The sequence below is a fragment of the Oryx dammah genome, unplaced genomic scaffold (genome assembly GCF_014754425.2).
Source record: "Oryx dammah isolate SB20612 unplaced genomic scaffold, SCBI_Odam_1.1 HiC_scaffold_2, whole genome shotgun sequence".
Taxonomy (NCBI): Eukaryota; Metazoa; Chordata; class Mammalia; order Artiodactyla; family Bovidae; genus Oryx; species Oryx dammah.
This window is the reverse complement of record NW_024070186.1, coordinates 192,846,815-192,865,766: the sequence shown is the minus strand read 5'-3', so window position 1 is coordinate 192,865,766 and position 18,952 is coordinate 192,846,815. Positions and strand designations below refer to the sequence as shown.

Genomic DNA, 18,952 nt, shown 5'->3' with positions numbered 1-18,952 from the left:
TTGCTCCCGACTTTTGGGAAAGGCCACCCAGTCCCCCGCCAAGGGGCCCAACTTTGCCAGAGCTGCCGGGATGGGGAGCGGGCAGGAGGAGTTTGCTGTCGTTTTTAGTGAATTCGGTGCTTCCAGCAGACCGTTCCTGGGACAACTCTCCGGCTCCCAGCTTTGCTCACGCCCACCGCCTCCTACTCGCAGCTAACCTCTGGCTGAGCGAGCCCCGCCTCACAGCCGTCCCTCCCCCGCTCCTCGGGCCTCTGCGGCCCCCTAGGCTCGGTCGCCGTCGCCAACCCTTGCTCCTTCCCCGATTTCCAAGGCCTGGGGACTCTGTGCTTAGTGGCTCGGTCGCATCCGAATCTCTGCGACTCCATGGAGTGCAGCCCACTAGGCTCCTCTCTCCATGGGGATTCTCCAGGCAAGAGTACTGGAGTGGGTTGGCATGCCCTCCTCCAGGGGAATCTTCCAAACCCAGGGATCGAACCTGGGTCTCCCGCATTGCAGGCGAATTCTTTACCGTCTGAGCCACCAAGAAAGCATCCCTGAATTTTGTCGCCTTGCAAAATACGCTGCTTTAACTTGGGGAGCCACCTCTGCGCCCTCGCGTGGCCGGGCAAGAGGGCAAGCTAAGGAGGGAGAAGGGACTTGCGCCTTCACGGCCTCCCCTAGGTCGCGTGGCCTCCCGCGCCTCAACCTCGTGTCACATCGCCGCGGACTCCTCCCGCCGCTGGTCCCGAGGCGCAGGTGGACATCCAGCTTAGCCCTCCGCCCGCGACCCCGCGGGCCCGGGTCCAGGCCCGGGCCCTCTCCCCGCGGCGGCCCCACCTCGCCCCCGGGAACCCTGGGAGATGTAGTTTTCGGCAGCTCTTGGCAGGAGCGGGTGGCGGGGTGGCCGCCGGCCCTGACGCGTGTCCGCGGCTGTCAAGTGCGGGACTCTGACCCTCGCTGTGGCCCGGCCCAGGAGGGCCGGAGAGGCAGAGCAGTGGGCTGGCTGCGGAGGCGGAGATTCGGCGGTCTCGTTCGGCGAGGGGCCTTGGACGAGCCCCCGAGGCATCTGCAACAGTCAGTCTTGCAGGATTTCCAGGGAGACTGTCCTCAATGAACCGGTGCCGATACCTGGTACCGTGACAGGTGGGGCAGAGTCCCCAAAGGCCTTCAGCCTTGAGAAGCCTGTGGACCCAGGGCCAGACGCCCCTCCACCGCCAAACACCACCCCCCACAGCAGGTCCAGAGATTACTCCCACACGTGTCCAGGCTGGAGCCTCAGGCCGCCCTCCCGTATCCCACCCAGGTTCCCCTAGTGGCCTCTGGCCACCCACAAACACACTCTACATCTACTCGGAAATATCTGATATTATTTCCCAACATTTTGATAATTCTTTTTACAAATTGAATGAAAGGAATGAAGGGGAGTGTATGTGGGCCCCACCCCCCACCCCGCCCCGGGCCAGGCCTCCAGGTCTCCATGAGAGGTGACAGTGTGACAACTTCTCCTCACCCACAACTCCTGGCCTGCTGCTCTAACCTCTCCCATCAACCTTACCTAAGAGTGAGGTGGGGGCTTTCTGAGGATGTAGGCTTCCCCCCTAGAGGGGACTCCGGGCATCCTGTTTCAGACCCTGAACTGGGTCAGGCTGGGGGCCCATGTGGGCCCGGAGGTGCCGCTGGCGCCGTCTCTCCTGCTGGCGGGCCAGGTGCCGCAGCTGTTTCCGGACAGCCCAAAGCACCAGGTACACTTCCCTCAACATCGCAGCCTCTTGCGACTCCATGGGGGACCCGGTCTTCAAGTGGGAGGCAACTGAGGTAGAACTCACAGATGGCTGTGAAGAGAAAAGATGAGCACAGGTGAACAGCGTGATCTAGGGAGAACCTGCTGGTGAAAACACCTGCAGATAAACAGCAAGGCTTGTTTAATACCGCCTCTTCTGTGGGGTGACAGCTTGGCTACTGCCTCCTCCAGGAAGCCTTCTGGGGCTGTCTCTACTCTCAGGTTTGCCCCGTTACACCACTTTTTATACACGATTTGTTCTGTGGACTCATCTGTTTTCAATACCAGCATGCAAATTCTTGGAAGCCAGGGACCACGTCTGACCTACCTTTGAGTCCCCACTAGAGTTCGATGGAGAAATGAAGGACAGTCTCCAACCCAAAGCTCTCGCCTGACCTCAGGCCTGTATTTCCCACTGCCTCCTAGACAGCTCCCTGAAGATGTACTTTGACACCTCAACTTATCCTGTCCCAATGCCCTAAACTCACCACTTTCTTCCCTAAGTCAGCTCTGCTCCCAGCCTGCTTTGACCTCTGTTGTCCCTCTCACCTCACCACCACCCAATCAAGAACCTGGCACAACAATTCTACCTCTTAAATATCCCTCCAACCCATTAATTTGTTCTACCTGATGCCTCCCTCCCCATCCAGAACATTCTTCCCTGCTGACCTGAACTGCAGGCACCTCCAGTGGGTCTTCCTGCCTCTCTGCTCCTGGCCCCTTCTGACCTCCCTCCACAGGGTGCCAGGTTAACTTTTATTTTATTTTTTGACTGTGCTGAGCAGCTTGTGGGATCTTAGTTCCCCGATCAGGGACTGAACCCAGTTTTCAGCAGTGAGAGCTCTAAGTCCTAACCACTGGGCTGCCAGTGAATTCCCAAGGTGAACTTTTAAAAATTATTATTAATGTAGTAATACATTATTCAAAACCAAAATAAATTGACTTGATAGTGAGCTAGACATTTCCCTTTTTAAACTAAAATTTTGACTTTGAGGTAATTGTAGACTCCCATGCACTCGTGAAAAATGAATTCCTTATTCTGTTTACAACAGTAAAATCTTTTGTAAAGATTTTATTTGTAAAGATTTTATTCCCTTTATTTTCCCTCAATACTAGGATATTGACATCAATACAACCCACTGATCTGCATTTTCCCCTTATTTCTCCAGTTCTACTGGCCCTCATTTGTGTGTTGTTGTGTGTTGGATTCTACCCAATTTTATATCCTATGTGCAGGTTCATGTATCCAACGACCATAGTGAAGATACAGGAGGTTTCCATCCACACAAGGATTCCTCATGTTGCCCTTTTATAACCAATCCACCTCCCCCAACTCTGTCTGTAGCACAGCCCCTGGAAACCACTAAACCACTAATCGGATCACCATTTGCTTAATTCTGTTATTTCGGGAATGGTATATAATGTAAGTGGAGTCATATGATATATATACAAGCTTTGGGGATTTGTTGTTTTCAGTCAGCATAATTCCCTTGAGATCAATATTGTTCTTTTTCATGGCTGAGCAGCATTCCAGAGTATGGATATAGCGAAGTTTAACCACTCATTCTTTGAAGGACACGTGGGTTGTTTGGGGCTATTATGAATCAAGCTGCTATGAACATCATGTACAGATTTTTGTGTGAACATAAATTTTCGTTTATCTGGGATAAATGCCCAAGAGTACAATCACCAGGCCAAACGATAACTGCATGTTTAGTCTGATAAGAAGTGACCAAAGTGTTTTTCCGGAGTGGCCACACCATTTTACATTCCCACCGGCATGAAAGAGCAAGGGGGATCCGGGAGGGGAGGGAGGGGCTGCTGGGGACAAAGGGGACCTAGTGCTGACCTTCCAGCTGCACATCTGCCAGCCAGACTGCAGGGCGGAGGCCATGAGCGTGGAGATGGACTTGATGGCCGTCTGGGGCAGCCGCAACAGTGACCTCCGACGGCGACCCGCCTCCACCGCAGCCCCATCCGTGGTGGTCTTGGCTAACAGGCAGGGGTCGACCGCCTTTGGGGACACATCCATCTTGGAGACCTTAGCCTCCTTGAGGGGCTCAACCAACTTGAAAGTCTCAGACACCTTGAAAGTCTTCTCCGCCTTCAACTCATTTTTCTTGGAGTCAGTATGATCCATGATGACTGACTTAGTTTTGTGTTTCCAGAAGAAAACCTACGAACCGAGACAGGGAGAGGAGGGACAGAAGCGAGGCGGAAGAGCAAGTGAAAACTGTCAGGAGAAGGGAAGGCCCAGAGAAGGGGCAGCGAGTGTCCCGGCCTCCTCCCCAGCTGTCCCACCCCTCACCTCCTCCCTCCCCGCTTGTCTGGCCACCGGAGGCCAGGAGGGGCATGAGGCCAGCTGAGGGAGTGGGGGGTTTCTGTGACCTGGAGGTCACTGACCAGCATCCCCCACCCCAGCATGTTGGGAGAGAAAGGGGCTCTGAAACTTACCCAGCGGCTAATCTTTTGCCAAATCCATCGGAAGAACTTAATAACCACCGCCATTTCTCCCGATTACACGAGCCCCAAGAAGGGGACAGAACTAGCATTTAGTTCAGTGGGGACCGGGAGGGGGAGAGGCTGCGGGCCAGCGGCCACCACCTAAGGGGTCCCTGGGGAACTTCAGGCACAGCAGAGAAGAAAGAAATAGGGAATCCAGGAGGAAAGATTCCCCCCAGTGAGTCATCCTAGGCCCTTCCTCCTCTCCCTGACAGGGAGAGGAGTCAAAAGTGGATGAGAACCCAGAGGGAGAGAGAGTTCTAGACCATTATGAGAGTCTTCCTGGCCCTGACCCCAACCCCCGAGGCCCTTCCAGGACCCCCAGAGCCAATCCCTGTGCCCTCAACCCTCTTTCCCCCAAATCCAAGGAAGGGAAACTCAGTGAACACAACCCTGGTGCTCCTTGGGCATTTCCCATGTATGAGGCCATGTAACCCCTCCCAGCTGCCCTTCAGGTAGGCATTTTCGTCAGGGTCATTTCACCCAGGAGGAAGCTGAGATTCGGGGAAACCAGGGAGCCACAGGGCAGGGAGTCCAAACCCCAAGATCCCTCCCGAGTGGTGGCTGCTGCTTCCCCGCCTCCCCACTAGATGGGGTCTTTCTCCCCACCTGCCTCTTCCGCCTGGGACGGGAGCTGAGGCTGTCAGGGAGGGGCCTGCTCACCCGCAGGGCCCCAGCGTCAGCCAGCTGCGGGGGGAGGCCACGGAGGCTGGCCAGGCCTGGCGAGGGCATAGTGTGCCTGGGGAGCCTGGCCCACACCCAGCGTTGAGACAAGGGGCCCATTCAGGGCCCCCTGCCCCGCCCCCAAGCAGCCACCCGGATCCAGCCCACAGAGGGGACACGCTGGGAAGCTGGCGGTGGTGGTGGTGGGGGGAAGGATCCTGCACAATCACCAAAGGCCCCATTGTTCCCCTGTCCCCCACCAGCACGTGGGCCATCGCCCCCCCTTCCCCACTCCCTCTGCCTTGCCTGGCCTGCCCCTTCCCAGGACCCAGGCCGTGGGCTCCCTTTTCCTCCCACATCTCCACGCTGAGCCACCTTTCCCCTCCCCGGCCTGGGCAAGAGCTTCAGAGGAGCCCACAGCCTCAGTTTTTCTCCCACAAGTGGAAACTGGTGGTGCTGGTCCCCCATCTGGACGCAAGCAACAAGATGCCAACCTCCAGATTCAAGTTTCTTCGGATTTTTTAATTATAATTATTATTTCAATAACAACCTGAATCCCAGAACTTTCAGATACACTGTCCGTCCTCCCTCTCCTGGCAGAGGAGTGGGGGGTGCGCTCCAGGGAACAAGGTGGGGATGGCTGCCAGGGAGCCTCCAACTCCCCCGAGCCATCTATCGCTGGGGGTCCCGGAACGCTGACGGCTGGGAAGGGAGGAGGAGGGCTCTGTTCAACGTCCCATCCCGATGCCCTCCCTCCTCCGTCAATGTGCAGGGATGCCTCAGCCCAGTCCCTGGGCATTGCAGGGACATCAAGGAAGGGTGGGGCCAGGCCCCTTCTCAGCCTTCGACTCCCATCCCCGGGGATCAGGGGGCATTAAAGCTGCATAGGAAGAGGGGGCAGGCAGCTGGCACGAGGCCTAGCAGCTGTGGTGGCCCCCCAAAGGCACATTGTGAGGGAAGGGAGGCTCAGACTGAGGGCCCGTTGGGCGCTGGGGGTCCAAGCCGGGGGACTCCCGAGGAAGGCAGCTGCGCCAGCTGCTCCGGGCTGGCCAGGGCACGCAGCAGTCCGTTCTCCTGCTCCAGCGCCGCGTTCCGCTCCGCCAGGTCCCGGATCTGCTCCTTCAGCACCTCCACCTCCTCCCGGACCGCAAACATGAGGTGAGATTTCACCAAGTCCTGGGGGGTCCCGGGACAGGCAAAGAAGTGTCAGGGGTCCCAGGCCACCACCCCACCCTCAGCCCCTGCCCAGTGCCTTGGGGAGGTGGGTGTTAAGAGATGCCCCTGCTTCCAGATGACAGGGGAGTACTGGGGAAGAAGTCAGCCAGGGAAGGGGCAGGGTGTGGGGGACGGGGGTGGGTAAGGACGCTGGACAGAGGCAAGGTCAGGGCTCAAAGACAGAGATGGAGGCCTGAAGCAGGCTAGGAACCAATGTACGTTGAGGGTTCAGGTGGAGACAAGAGGGGGTGGAGGATCCGAGGGAACCCAGCTAGGAGCAGGTCGAGCAGCTGGGAGTCAGTATATCCCTAATGACGGAGGGGATGGAGCTTCGGGGCCAGGGCCTGGGCATCAGCACGAGGACCGGGACCTGCTGGGATCAAGATGGCTTCTCTTACCATGGCTTGTTCGATCTTGTTGTCAATGCCAACCAGGCTTCCGGAGCCACTGGAGAGACACAGGGAGATGAGAGGTGAGGAGAAGGAAGAGGTGCCAGGCCAGATGTCTGGACAGCCCAGCCCACTGCCTTCCAGGTGCTTCCTTGGCATGGGCTCTGGCCTCCTTCACGATCCCCATTCGCCGCAGCCTCCCGCCCAGACCCCTGCCTGTACCTGTGACAGTAGAGAATCAGGGATAGGAGGGTTTTGTCCATCCCCCGGCGGGGTGAGGGCCGCTGCCCAGGCCCCCCGAGGCCCCGGTGGGGTGGGGGTCCAGATGCCCCTCGGATGGGGGACACTCCCCGAGGCGAGCAAGGAGAAGAGACACAGCCCCTTTTCTGAGGAGGTGCCGGAGCCATCCCCACCACTCGGGTCTCATAGGAGGACACCAGGGACTTGACCGACACCCCTGGCTGGGCCATGCCCGAGGGGAAAGGGTCCTCCGGCCTCCCCAGAGAGAGAGGGCTGCAGCAGAAGGATCGCCTGGGGGGCTCAAAGCCCCCCGGGCAGAGCAGAGTCTGGCTGGTGCCAGGCAGGCAGAAGGGAGACAGTGCCTAGGGGGTGCTGGCGTGAAAGATATACACCACCCCCCAGGGCAAAGCCTGGCTGCTATTGGCTCCTCAGAGACACGGGGACCCCCTCCCGCCGGCTCCATGGTGGGCGGGAATTCCCAGACACGGTCAGCGCCAGTGTCCCCTTCTCACCCTGGCACCAATCCCAGCGCGGAGGGGAGGGGGCCGGCTAAGGACAGTCAGCTGGTGGGCCGAGTCGGGGGAGGGGCTGTGGGGCCAGAAGCCTGGGTCAGGGAGGGCTGTGAAGGGTGTGAAAGGGGAGCTTGGCCCTGGGAGGCCTCTTCCCACCTCTGACCCCATCCTGCCCCTGAGTGAACACTGGCCTCCCTCAAGGCCTCAGCTGCTCTCAGCTGGGAGGTGAGAAAGGGAGTGGAGGTGATGGGGTGGGGGGCGTCTCTGATGTGCATGTGGTCTCCCTTGGACTAGAAGCTCCTCCCTGAAGCACGAAGGCCACATCAGGGGTGGCCCCTGGGGCCCAGCCAGAGGGTGCCCCACACCTCCTACGGTGAGGGTGAGGAGGAATGGGAAAGGTTACCACGGCAACAAAAGAGCCTGAAAGACAAGTACCAGCCTATGGACCCAGAACCTGGGTCTGCTATCTGGGATCTTGGAGGGAGTAAGAGCTTAAGAAGAGGTGGGAAGGGGAGGCTGGAGGTGGGATCCTGGGGAAGAGGTGCAGGTGCTTTCAAGATTCCTGGGAGCGGAGGGCAGGAGGGGAGAGCAGGTCTGGCTGCAGTTTACTAAGTGGCCACCAGAGGTCGACTCACGCCTGGCTCAATGGTCCCCAGGGCCAGGCTCTGGGTCCCAGAATCTGGCTCTCCCCCAAGCTGGTCTCTCCATGGCCCAGGGCCTGCACTGTCCTTTGCGCCCTGTCCTCTCCTCAGCCCATGGCTCACCACCCGCCCTGTCAGGCTTCTGCCTCAGCCGCCTCAGCCCTCCACCCATACCCACCCCCCACTCCAGTACCGCAGGAGCCCCGATCCTGACCTCTGGGCCCCAGCTTCGCCCCTCTCAGGGAAAGGTGGCCCCAATACCCCCACATGCTGAATGCTTTGCCCTTGTGCTCCCTTGTCAAGCCCTCTCTCCTGGTTGTCAGTTCCAACTTGCTTCCCCGTGGGGGGAATTAGCACTCAACCCAAGGTGACCCTTGCATGGGGCCCTGCAGCCAGGAAGAGAGCACGAGGGCACTGGGAATTTTCCATTTCCCATCCAAGGTCTGGGTGCGGAAGCCGCTGACAGGTGGAGTAACCAACAGGGTGACCAGGCCTGCGAGGGCAGGATAGGGTGAGGTAGGGGAAGGACATCTGGGACACTCGGGGTTTGCGGGGAGAGGACAAGATTAAGAGCAGAGGAAGGGCCAGCCGGCTGGAGCATCTAAGCAGTTTTCAAGGTGTTTCAAACCAAGACACCTGGGTGGAAACTGAGCCACCCAAGAACCCCCACCCCCAGCAGTACACACAGACACAGACACGAGACCACAGAGGGCAGGTCCGCAGGAACAGGCGGACACTGGCCTTGCCTGGCGGACGCTCGGTAAAGATGCCAAGTAAGTTGCTCCTTCTTGCCAGAAATAAAGGAAAAATACAACAATAAACATTTGTTGGCTGATAGATGATTATCTCCTGTTTGTCTAGTGCTGGAGAGGTTTTGACAGCACTTTCCACTGGCACTTTCTAACATTAGCATTTCAAGGGACCAGGACTCTGGCAACCCAAGTCCTCCCTTTGAGAACCCCCGAGTGAGGGACCGCTGGCACTGTGCTGGAATTCCTGATCAGTGTCTGGAGTGGGAAGCTTAAGTTGACTGGATGGGATCAGCCTTCACCACAAGCCCCCAAAGCAACCTTGTGTGAGTCAGAATAAAAATTTTCAAGACACTTATCGCCATCTTCTAGAAAACTGTCATGACTTCAAGCGCTGAGTGGCGCCCCCTGGAGTTGTGCAGTACCTAACAGGGGACTCTGGCCCTGCAGGACTCTTAGGTCCTGGGGCAAGGATAGCAGTGAGGCTAGACCTCCTTTTTGAAGGTCAAATGAAACAGCCTCAAAATGAGGATCAGAGGAAGAAACTGGACACTTAGGAGAGTGGGGCGGGGGGGTGGGGGGGTACATTCCGATGCTGAGGACAAGGGCCAGCCCTGCCTCCTCACTGTGTTTTGAGGAGCCCCCAGGGGCTGGGCCAGAGGCCCACGAAGTGGCATCCGGCTGCCCTGTCTATACTCCCTCCCAGATCTGTGGTGCCTCTCGGGTGGGGCCAGGCCAGAGAGCGGAGAATGGCTCCTCGCCCAGATTGGGAGAGCCGTCTCTGCCTCGGTCCTGGAGATCTGGGCATCCCAGAGATGGCTGTCTCCACCTCTCCTCTTGGGACACAGGCATTTCAGTAGGAGAGTGGAGAGAAAGTGGCTTTGGGGGCCGACCCAGGCTTTGACAGCAGGCCTGCCGCTTACTAGCAGGATGACTTTGGACAAATTTCTAAAACTTCCCTCCTCAGAGTCTCAGTTTTCTTAATCTACAAAGGGGGATCATGGAGTTGCTCTTACAATTATGTGAGATAAAAAGTAGAATCTGACCCCCAGGAAGCACTAAATAAACAAATGCACATTCCCTTCCTGAGTTCCTAGAATTTATTCCTTGTAATACTCGGATCCCCCATGCTGGTCATCTACCCAACCATCCACCTATCCCCTCATCCATCCATCCATTCATTTATTCAAGTACTTTTCAACCTCCAGGCCCTGGTAGGGTAGGAAGGTTCTTGCAACCCAGGAGCACGTGAACAGTTTGATTTCATCATGCACCCTCTTTTCTCCCATCCCCAGATTTCTAGAATGGTCAGGCACCCCCAACTCCCCACCTGGGATTCAGGCACTTAATATGCCAGCCCACTGTCCCTAATCAAAAGGGAGGCCCCATGCCACTCATATACCCTGTTCTGCCAGCTCCAGGCACACCAGAGAAATGAGGTGGGGGCTACACACCCCATTCCAGGGGGCCAAGGAGATAGCCCAACCCAAACCCGCTGGCCCAGCAGGGTGGAGCAGGAGGGGCTGGGCTGGGCTGAGCCTGAGCCCCAGAGGCTTGGAGCTCAGCAGGGTAAAGTGGAGGCTGGGAGGCAGACCGGTCAGACTGGGGTGTTTGAGGGGGTGGGACAGTGGGAGGAAGGGAGGGAGAAACAGCCCAAATGAATGGAGCTCAGGAGGCTTCTGGAAGCAGAACTCGCTAAGAGAAAGAAGGAGGCTGGCCTCTGAAATCAACAGAGGTGGAGGCGGGAAGGGAGCCCTCCGTGGCAGCAAACCTCCCAAGTGGGAGTGGGAGGGGGAGCGGGTGGGAAACGCTGAGAATAGCAGCCATGAGGGCAGGTGACTCTCCCGGCCGACCTCGCACCTCACTCATTCCCTAGAGGAGGGAACCTAGAGGCGGCCTGACCCACCCCTGCTCTGTCCCTCATTCTCCAGGTGCCCCCAGCAGGCCCCTCACCCCTCCGTTCCATTGGCTATCACCCCTTCTCTTTCCTCTCTGCCCCCACCTCAACCACTAGGTCCCTGATTCAAGGGGAGGGGGGCACCACTTGAGTGCAAGTCAGGAAGGAGAGACTCCCCTCTGGAACAAGTCCCCAGGCACCCACAATGCCCTGCCCCTTGGTGGCCTCCAAACAGGAAGTCCCTCCCCCCAAGGGCTTCAAACAGGAAGTCCCACTCCTCCCTCCAAAATGAAGTGGCGACTCCCTGGCCCCTTTCCTGGGCTCCAGTCAGTCCACAGCCAGAAGGCAGTCGCTTGACCATCTGACTCGCCATTTTGTCCCTCCCCTTTTGGTTTGCTGACATTCCTATGTTGAAACCTGGCCCTCGAAACAGGAAGTTCTGCCCACCGTGCCATGAACAGGACACTCTCTCCTGAAGGGCAAACCCCAGCAGATCCTGCTCTGCTGTGCCTTCCCTGTGACCGACAGCCAGCCTCTCCACGGCTCGGGCTTGGCCTTGGCCTCTGGGAAGGGCTCAGAGCCCAGGGTGACCCTAGCACAGAAAAGAGAAACTTAGGGACCTGCTTTCTTGGTACCGGAGGTCCTGGGACCCTAAAGTAGTCTGCATGGAGTCCGAGGATGTCACCTCCACAGTCAGGAGTCCCACTGCCCTTGGGAGGGAGTGGGGGAGTGGGGAGGAGACCAACTCCCCATTCTGGTCTCCTGCACAGTTGCCAGTAAATTCTTAGGGTTGGCCAGATGATCGCTAAATCTGCAAGAGCTCTGGAATTTGACAACAATGACTCCCTTCAAACTAAAAAAAAAAAAGTCTACAATTTGACAGTCTTAAGCCAGGGAGTCCCACCCAGCTCTCTCCACAGAGAGGGGAGTAGGTCTCAAATGAGCTTTGCCCAGTTTCATGCCCAGGCCAGGCTTCGCTGTTTAAGAAGTCCTCTCCAAGTTCAAGCTGGGGGGAAGGACACCTACCAGGCAGTTTCCCCGCAGTTATCCCAGGTGCTGTGTGTCGGGGGAGCCGGAGCCCACCTACCTATCATCATCGCTGTCCAGGTGGCCACTGATGGCCAGCATGGAGCGGGCAAAGTTGAGGCTCTGGGCAGCCACTGTTCCCAAGGGGTCTGGAGACTTGTGAACCAGACTGGCATCGGGGAAGAAGTAGAGGGCTGGGGAGCTGGGGCGAGAGTCGACCGGGGGCACCTAGAGACAGACAGGTAGGAACCGTCACATTGAGCAAGAGAAAGGATCCAACCACCTTACAACTTGCCTAGTGGTCTTCCTCCCTCCCCAGCTCTCCCCACTCATCCCCTCTGTCTCCTGAGGACACAGCCGTCCTTCTCCCACAGACCTCCTTCCCCTGGCTCTGGGGAAGGCACTGGGCAGGTACTAGAGGCAAGGGAAACAGGGGCCATCCGAGAACTGGGTTGACTGGCTTCCAAAAAGTGGCTCATGGGGTGTCACAGAGGGGCTCTGGTCTGCCCTCCAGTACCCTTCCCCCACCTAAGCCAGGACCCCTAATCAGAGGCTAGTCAGAGAGTATGCCTTCTGTCACCTGACTTCTTAAGACAACTCAAACGTCACTTCCTCAGAGGGGCATTTCTGCATCCTTTGACTTGTGAGTTCCACTAAGCTGTTCTATTTTTTTTTAATAGTCCCTACTATTATCTGAAATAAAATTATTTTTGCTTCTCTGCTGCTGGAAGGTAAGCTCCAGAGGGCAGAGCTTATAGTTTGTTCAATAGCTATTTGCAGAATGAATGAATCCTCAGAAACTGGTCCTCTGCCTCCTCCCCGCTCACCCCTCCTCTGCCCATTTTAGTCTCTCCTCTCAAACTTCTAGGGACTCAGGTGAAGTTCTGCTCCTGAGCTTGGCTCTGGGGGCTGGTGGGGGGAGAACTTGCGGAGACGGATGGAGGTGGAGCCTGGGCGTGGACCCACACAGCCCAACAGGCGCTAGAGGTGGCTGCAAAAGGGCGGGGGCCACAGGAACAAGACGCCTCTGTGAGGCCCCAGGAGGCCCCAGCTTCTCGGAAAAGTCAAGAACAGAGAGTCCAAGGTGGTTGGCCGCACTAAACGGAGAAAGGGGGCCCAGGTGGTGCCCCCGGCCCTCCTTCAGGCCCCTGTTAGAAGCAACCCAGGGAGAAGCAGCATGGGGGCAGTGGAGATGGAGACAGACATGGGGGCAGGGGAGCAGCAGCATGGGTACCTGCACACAGGAAGAGATCAGGGCGTGGGGGCAGGAAAGGGAGCTGGGGGCACAGAGAGGGAGGGCAGGCCCAGGGGACGCTCAGGCAGGGCTTAAGGATAGAGAGAGCCGAGACTAGGGGCAAAGGGGCTTGTTTTGGAAGCGCCTGGGGAGACGGACCAGTAAAGGACACACATCTCCCGTGGGGTAGAAACTGAATGAAAGAACTCAAGAAAAGTTGGGGGGGGGCGTGGCATGAGAGATGTGAGTTTGAGGCCAGGAGGGGGTGGGGGGAGCCGGTCCTGACTGGTCCTGACAAGGCCCAGACACACAGTCTCAGGTTATTTTTATACTGTGGTTTGTGCCCAAGGCCAGGAAGGGGAAAAGTTCTCATCCTCACACTCCCTGCCTTGCGTCCAAGGTGTTATTTTCTCCTTCAGGACAGATGCATCCAACACCCCCCCCAACCCCCCGCACCGGCTGCCTACCCCCTCCCACCCCCCAAGGACCCAGGCATCCTGCCTCCCAGCCCAGACTTGTTCCTCTTTTGGAGGCAGCAAGCAGAATGAGCAAAGGATTGAGCCCTTTCTTGGCCGCCTCCCACCTCTCTCCCGCTCCATGGTGGCCACCCCCAGTGATTGATCTTGGAGAGGCTCAGACAACTGGGGGTAGAAAGGATAAACCAGCCCAAGTCCCATCCTTGTAACAGGTTTCCTCACCCCCACCCAATTCTTCAATGTCTTGGGATGAAGCTAGAGATGGGGCTGGGAGGGTGGCTAGTAAAAAGAAAGAAGATCCCCTTCCCCAACTGGAGAGGGGACTGCAGAGGAGAGATTTACAGCGGAGTGCCTACTTTTTTTCTTGTCCCCCAACCTCAGCAGCTTCCAGAGGCCCAACTACCCCAGCAGTGCCTGGGGTCTCCACCCTCAAAGCCTGAAGAAGTGAGACCAAGACAGAAGGTGAAGGCCAAAGTGAGGAGGCCACATCTCCATGAGAGATGGAACTGGGCTACGTGGAGATGGACACTCAGGTCAAAGGCAACACACGGAAGGCCAAAGAAAAAGAAAGGACAGAAAGTGGGGAAGAGGGAGCCTAAGAGAGAAAACAGGGCCAAGTAAGGAGCAGGAATGGGCTTCCAGGTGAGATGGCAGGAAGAAAAAAGGCGAGCAGTCTGATCTGACAGACAGGTGACGGGAGCACGCAGAGGTCAGTATAGAAGGTCAGTATAGAAGTGGAGGCCAAGCACCGCCCCTTGGGTGTCTGCCCAAACCCTGGAACCCAGCTCTTACCTGTCCCATCTCCTCTGGAGCAACCAACTCCATTCTCAGCCGCAGGGCTCCATCCTTCACACGGGACAGTGGAGGGGTCCCCGCCGCCACCGCAGAACCTCCTGCCTCTGCTTCTACCCTCAAGGTGGGCAGGGGCGTGGCAGCCCGGGAAGGGCCCGCGCTATCCCCGGCCCCGGGCTCTGGGGGGCGCTGCTGGGGTGGGGAGGCCGACAGTGGGGGTGTCTCCACCTTGGCCTTGCCGGGCACTGCCAGCTGGCCCAGTCCCCCGGTGAAGGAGCGGGCCTGAGGTCCAGGGGAGGTGGGGGGCGGGCGGAGCCAGGAGGTGGGGACCTGAGACAGGCCTGGCTGTGGGGTAGGGGCGCCCAGGCCCAAGCTGGCCAGCTCCAACCTGGAATCCAAAGATCTGCCCCCGTTGCCCCCTGAGGCCCCTCGAATACTCTCCAGGAGCCGGCCAAAGCTAGGGGGCTCCAGGTCTCTCTCGTAAACATCCACACACGTCCAACGGCCTCGGCGATAAGGCTCTCCCAGGCCTTGGGGTAGCTTCACCACCCGGAAACGGGAGGCGGGGGCCCCAGGCGGCGGGGACCCGTTCCGGGGGGTGCTCTTGCCCCCTGGCTCGGGGTTGGGCTCCCCATTGGGCAGGCGGGGTGGGGGCCCGGTGGGGGCTGGGGCTGGTAGCCCAGTGGGGGCTGGGGCTGATGGCCCGGTAGGGGCCGGTGGCCCAGGGGGGCCCGGCAGGGCAGGGGCATCGGAACCCCCTGGGCTCCCTGGGCCCTCGTAGTCCAAGGTGACGCTGGTGATTTGGAAACTACTCTTCTTCTTGCCCCCACTCATGGTCCCTGGGGCTCAGGACTGGGCCAAGGTGGGCAGGGGGTTGGTGGTGGCTCTTCAAGGGGCTCAGGCACCCCTGGAGCAGGGGGGCCACATGGCGGGGACATCAGGGCCCCTGCGGATGTCTGGGTCCGACATGGCAGGAGGGCCTTGCGGGAACTGGGGGGTGCCTGGTTGGTGAAGGGAGAACAGGGCAGGGGAGGCTGCAGGAGTGGGGGGGCAGGGGCAGGTTTTTCCTGCTGCTGTCGTTGCTGAACTCCAGAGCTGAGTTTGCAAACTAGAAAGAGAAGGAGAGAGAGAGAGTGTGTGTGTGTGTGTGTGAGAAAGCGGTGGGCAGGCCACCTCTGGGGCTTCCTCTCTGGGGAGCAGAATGGGGGAGGAAGGGGAAACCGCCAGACACCCCAAGACAAAGACAGAAATGACAGAGAACCCGAGCAGATCCGGGCGGGAGCAGAGAGCAGGAAGAGGCAGCTTAGACCCAAAGTTGGGCATTTCTCCCTGGGATTCAAACTCGTGCGAACCCAAGTGGTTGCAAAAGCAAGGGCTCCAAGGTCTGGGTGAACAGGGGTGAAGCTGCTCCTCAGCCCGGCCAGGCCGCGGGGAGGCCTGCGCTGGGCCTCCGAGCGCTCCCCCAGCACCCCCCCCCCAGCTCCCCCATCCCCCGGGCAGGCTCTGCCCCGTGCCCCTCCCAGCCTAGAGCCCTACCTCTCGACGGCGGCCACCGAGCTGGGCCGGGGGTCCCGGCCGCCTAAGGTGTGGGACTGTCCCTTCCCCAGGGCCTCCTTGGCCCCAGCAGCTTGGGGTGGGGGTGGGGGGGCGCGCAGGCGGCGATCAGAGGCTGTCGGGATCTCTACGGGGGCTGCACCTCGCCCCGCAAGGCATCTCCGCAGAAAGTTTGCTGTCCAGAAAAGAAGGAACTCCCGCCTCCTTGGCGGAGCTCAGGCGCGGCCTCTGAGGTCCCCAGGCTCGGCCGACTGAAGCGAGAGAGGGGCGGCTCAGCCCCCTCCCCCCGATCCCACAGGTGCTGCCGCCTCGGTGGTCGTCGCGGCGACGGGCCCTCCCAAGTCTTCTCCCGCGTGGCACCAATGGGTCTCTCTCCGCTCCTCTCGGTCTTTCTCTTTCTGGGCTGTTGACAACCCCCACACCAGGAAGTCCTGCCTCCTCGGGCCTGCTGACTGCTCCTCTCCTCCTCCTCCTTCCCCTCTTCCTCCCCTTCCTCCGCCCTCTCTCGCTCCTGGGGCTCCCGGCCAGCTGGCCCGGGGCCAGGTCTGCCACCGCCACTGCTGGTGCAGTTGCCGCTGCCGCTGCTGCTGTTGCGGGGGCCGCGGGACCGGCTGCCTTAACCCCACACCTGCTGGGCCTCAGCCCAGCGCTTCCTCGGAGGGAGGGGCCGCGGAGGGCGGAGGGAAAGGGGGAGGAGTTTGCGGGGAGGCCAGGGATTCCCTTACTTGTAGGCACTTGCTGCCATTGGCCTACGGACGCGCAGAGGAGTGGGAAGGAACTTAACCAGGGTTCCGCCGGGTGCCTGCCACCCCATCAGCGCCCAGTAAATGGTTATGGTGCTGCTGCAGCTGCTATTGTCATATCTTCGCTGGCTTTCACAGTAACCGAACGAGGGAGATACCGTTTTTCTCCCCTGCTCTTATTTTTTCAAGTGGATCTTTGTGGCAATTTTCAAACATGCCCCTACGTAGAGGAAACGATAAAAGGAACTCCTAAAGGACCCGAGATGCAGTTTCGACAATTCTCAGCTCACAGCCGAACTTGTTTCATCTATACCCTCAAAATCTCTCGTGGTATTGTGCTGGAGTATTTGAATCAAACCCCAAACATCGCACTGTTCCTTTTGTTAGATGTGGAAATGGAGACCCAGGAGGTTCAAAAAGGCTGTCAGTGGTGGTGCAGGGACACTTCTCACTCAGGTGTGTCCTTGTCTGGCTCCCTAGATAGGGAGAAACCACGAAGACGCGCTAAGGAAGGTGCTGACTTGCATTTTCTCTACCAACCGCTGTTCACACATGAGCACCCACACAGATATGCCCGCCTGGAGGAGGAACCTGGCTGGCCACAAACCCTGACCCTTTCTCTCACTCCCACCTCTCACCCTTCCCATCCCCTGCTCACTATGGAGAATCCACACACACTCCTTAAGTGCCTACTGTGTGCTTGACAAGACTGAGCCACTTTCACTTAACACTTTCACTTTCCTATGCTTGGCAACATTCTGAAGCGAACTGTTTCAGCAAAAGCAGGGTTTAATGACCACATCTGCTGTCGCTCCCAGGTTCGGCATATGGAACTCTTTCCAAGCATATTAGAATTCTTCAAAGTTGTCCATTTCACATAATTAGCTCATGGATTCTCAAAACAGCCCAGGGCAGACATGGGGTGGGTTTTGAGCTCCAGTGTCTAAGCTGAGGAAACTGAGGCTTGGGTTACTTGCCCAAGGCCTCAGAGCTAGCATTTGATGCCATTGAGACTAGCTGACCCGTCCTTCCTTCCTCAGGTTAGCTCATGGAAAATTTTAACCACCCTTTAAGCAAAAACAAACCAAAACCCCTTCCCCCCAGTTTATATATTTCTTTTTTATCTCTTTGTTAACATGCATCTGCACTCCTCTCTCTCTCTTCATGGCAACAACGGCTACCACAGCCAGATCCCGAGGCCTCCCAAGTGGTGAGGTCCAGGAAGCAGCCTCCCACACAACCCCTCACCCCACTCTCCCCTCTGGCAAAATTCACAACACAGCCCCGCGGCTCCGCCCCCAGAGCCTCCTTCCTTCCGCGATGACTAGCTACAAACTATTCAAACTTATCTTTGAATCCTCCCCTTCCCACCAACTCAGACACTCGGCATCAACTTGGGCTCCTCCGTGTCTACAGTCCCAGGGACATTGATGGTCTTTGTGGAAATGTTTGTTGAGTGAATAGATAAAAGTTCATTCACACCAAGGTGTGTAAATATGAAACCATAGTTACGTATTTTGATGAGTTAACTCTCCCAGGGGCATTTATAATGTCTTCTATTAAATGTGGGGCAATTTACGACTTACAAAGCTGTATTCGTGATTTGGTGGAGTCAAAGGTTACTGGGAGGATGACTTGGGCCATGGGGGCGGATGGGCAGAAGACGTTAGCCCAGGCGGTGAAACAAGGTCTGGACTCCTGGGAAGCTGCAGGGATAAGGCGATGAGCACCCAGCGAGACAGCCTCGCTGCCCTCCCTGTACCAGGGGGGCGGCTGGAAGACGCCGCGCGGTCAAGGGAGCACGCCCCCTGCTGGACAAAGACGCGGATGGTCCGGCTGCCGACTCTCAGAGCCCCTCCGCCCGAAAACCGGCCCCACCTGCCGGCCTCGCCGCCTCACTGCACTCCGGGCCCCGCAGCCGCAGCCTCGCCCCGGCCGGACGCGGGATGCGCACCCGGGGAGCGCCGGGCGTACGGGGTACGCGCGTGTGTGCAGGCCCCGGGCCGCCGCTGGGGGGCGCCGCTGCGCGCGGCACCCCGCACCCCCGATTGCTCCGCCGGGGCCTTGGACACCGAACCCAGCGCGGCCCGGCCGGGCAGGGGCGAGGGGCGGCGAGGAGCGGACGCCCCAAAGCGGGGCGGGCTGGCTCCGGGTCCCCCAAATCTCCGAGTGCCCCCCGCGGGCTCCGCTGGCTCCATGCCCCCCACTCCAGCCTAGCGGCACAGCGCGGCCGCGCCGCTCCCACTCCGTCCTTGGAGGGTGTGGAAGGGTGGGTTTGGGGCCGGGGGCGGGTCTGGGGGCGGACCCGGAGGCGGGGCTGTCTCTGCGGCAGGGCCCTGTTCGGCTCCCCCTGGTCTCTGTCTCTCCTCCTCCCTCCTCCAGCTCCGGGCGGAGCCCGGCATGGGGGGGCCGGCGCCCGGCAGGCCAGGTACGGTGATGTAGAAATTGGGGAGGCTTGGTGCCGGGAGGTGGGATGGGGGGACAAGAGGTAGGGAGGAGTGGCGGGGCAAGAGACGGAGAAACCCAGGGTAGCAGGACAAGGGGAAGGGGAGGGGTGCCC

At 58.8% G+C, this 18,952-nt stretch overlaps 2 protein-coding genes across 2 annotated transcripts; both read right to left on the bottom strand.

Annotated features, from left to right (window-relative positions):
* Positions 1 to 1,577: 1,577 nt before the first annotated feature.
* Positions 1,578 to 4,775, bottom strand: CUNH7orf61 (chromosome unknown C7orf61 homolog). The gene is made up of 3 exons (XM_040262451.1): positions 4,214 to 4,775; positions 3,609 to 3,935; positions 1,578 to 1,811 (listed from the first exon to the last, which is right to left on the bottom strand). Exons 1-3 carry the CDS (start codon positions 4,265 to 4,267, stop codon positions 1,578 to 1,580), a joined length of 615 nt encoding a protein of 204 aa, XP_040118385.1. The 5' UTR covers positions 4,268 to 4,775.
* A 650-nt stretch (positions 4,776 to 5,425) lies between these two features.
* On the bottom strand, positions 5,426 to 18,914 carry TSC22D4 (TSC22 domain family member 4). Its single transcript, XM_040262437.1, has 5 exons — positions 15,632 to 18,914; positions 14,096 to 15,203; positions 11,655 to 11,821; positions 6,538 to 6,586; positions 5,426 to 6,100 (listed from the first exon to the last, which is right to left on the bottom strand). The coding sequence occupies exons 2-5, from the start codon at positions 14,927 to 14,929 to the stop codon at positions 5,891 to 5,893; spliced, it is 1,260 nt and encodes a 419-aa protein (XP_040118371.1). The 5' UTR covers positions 14,930 to 15,203; positions 15,632 to 18,914; the 3' UTR covers positions 5,426 to 5,890.
* Positions 18,915 to 18,952: the final 38 nt, after the last annotated feature.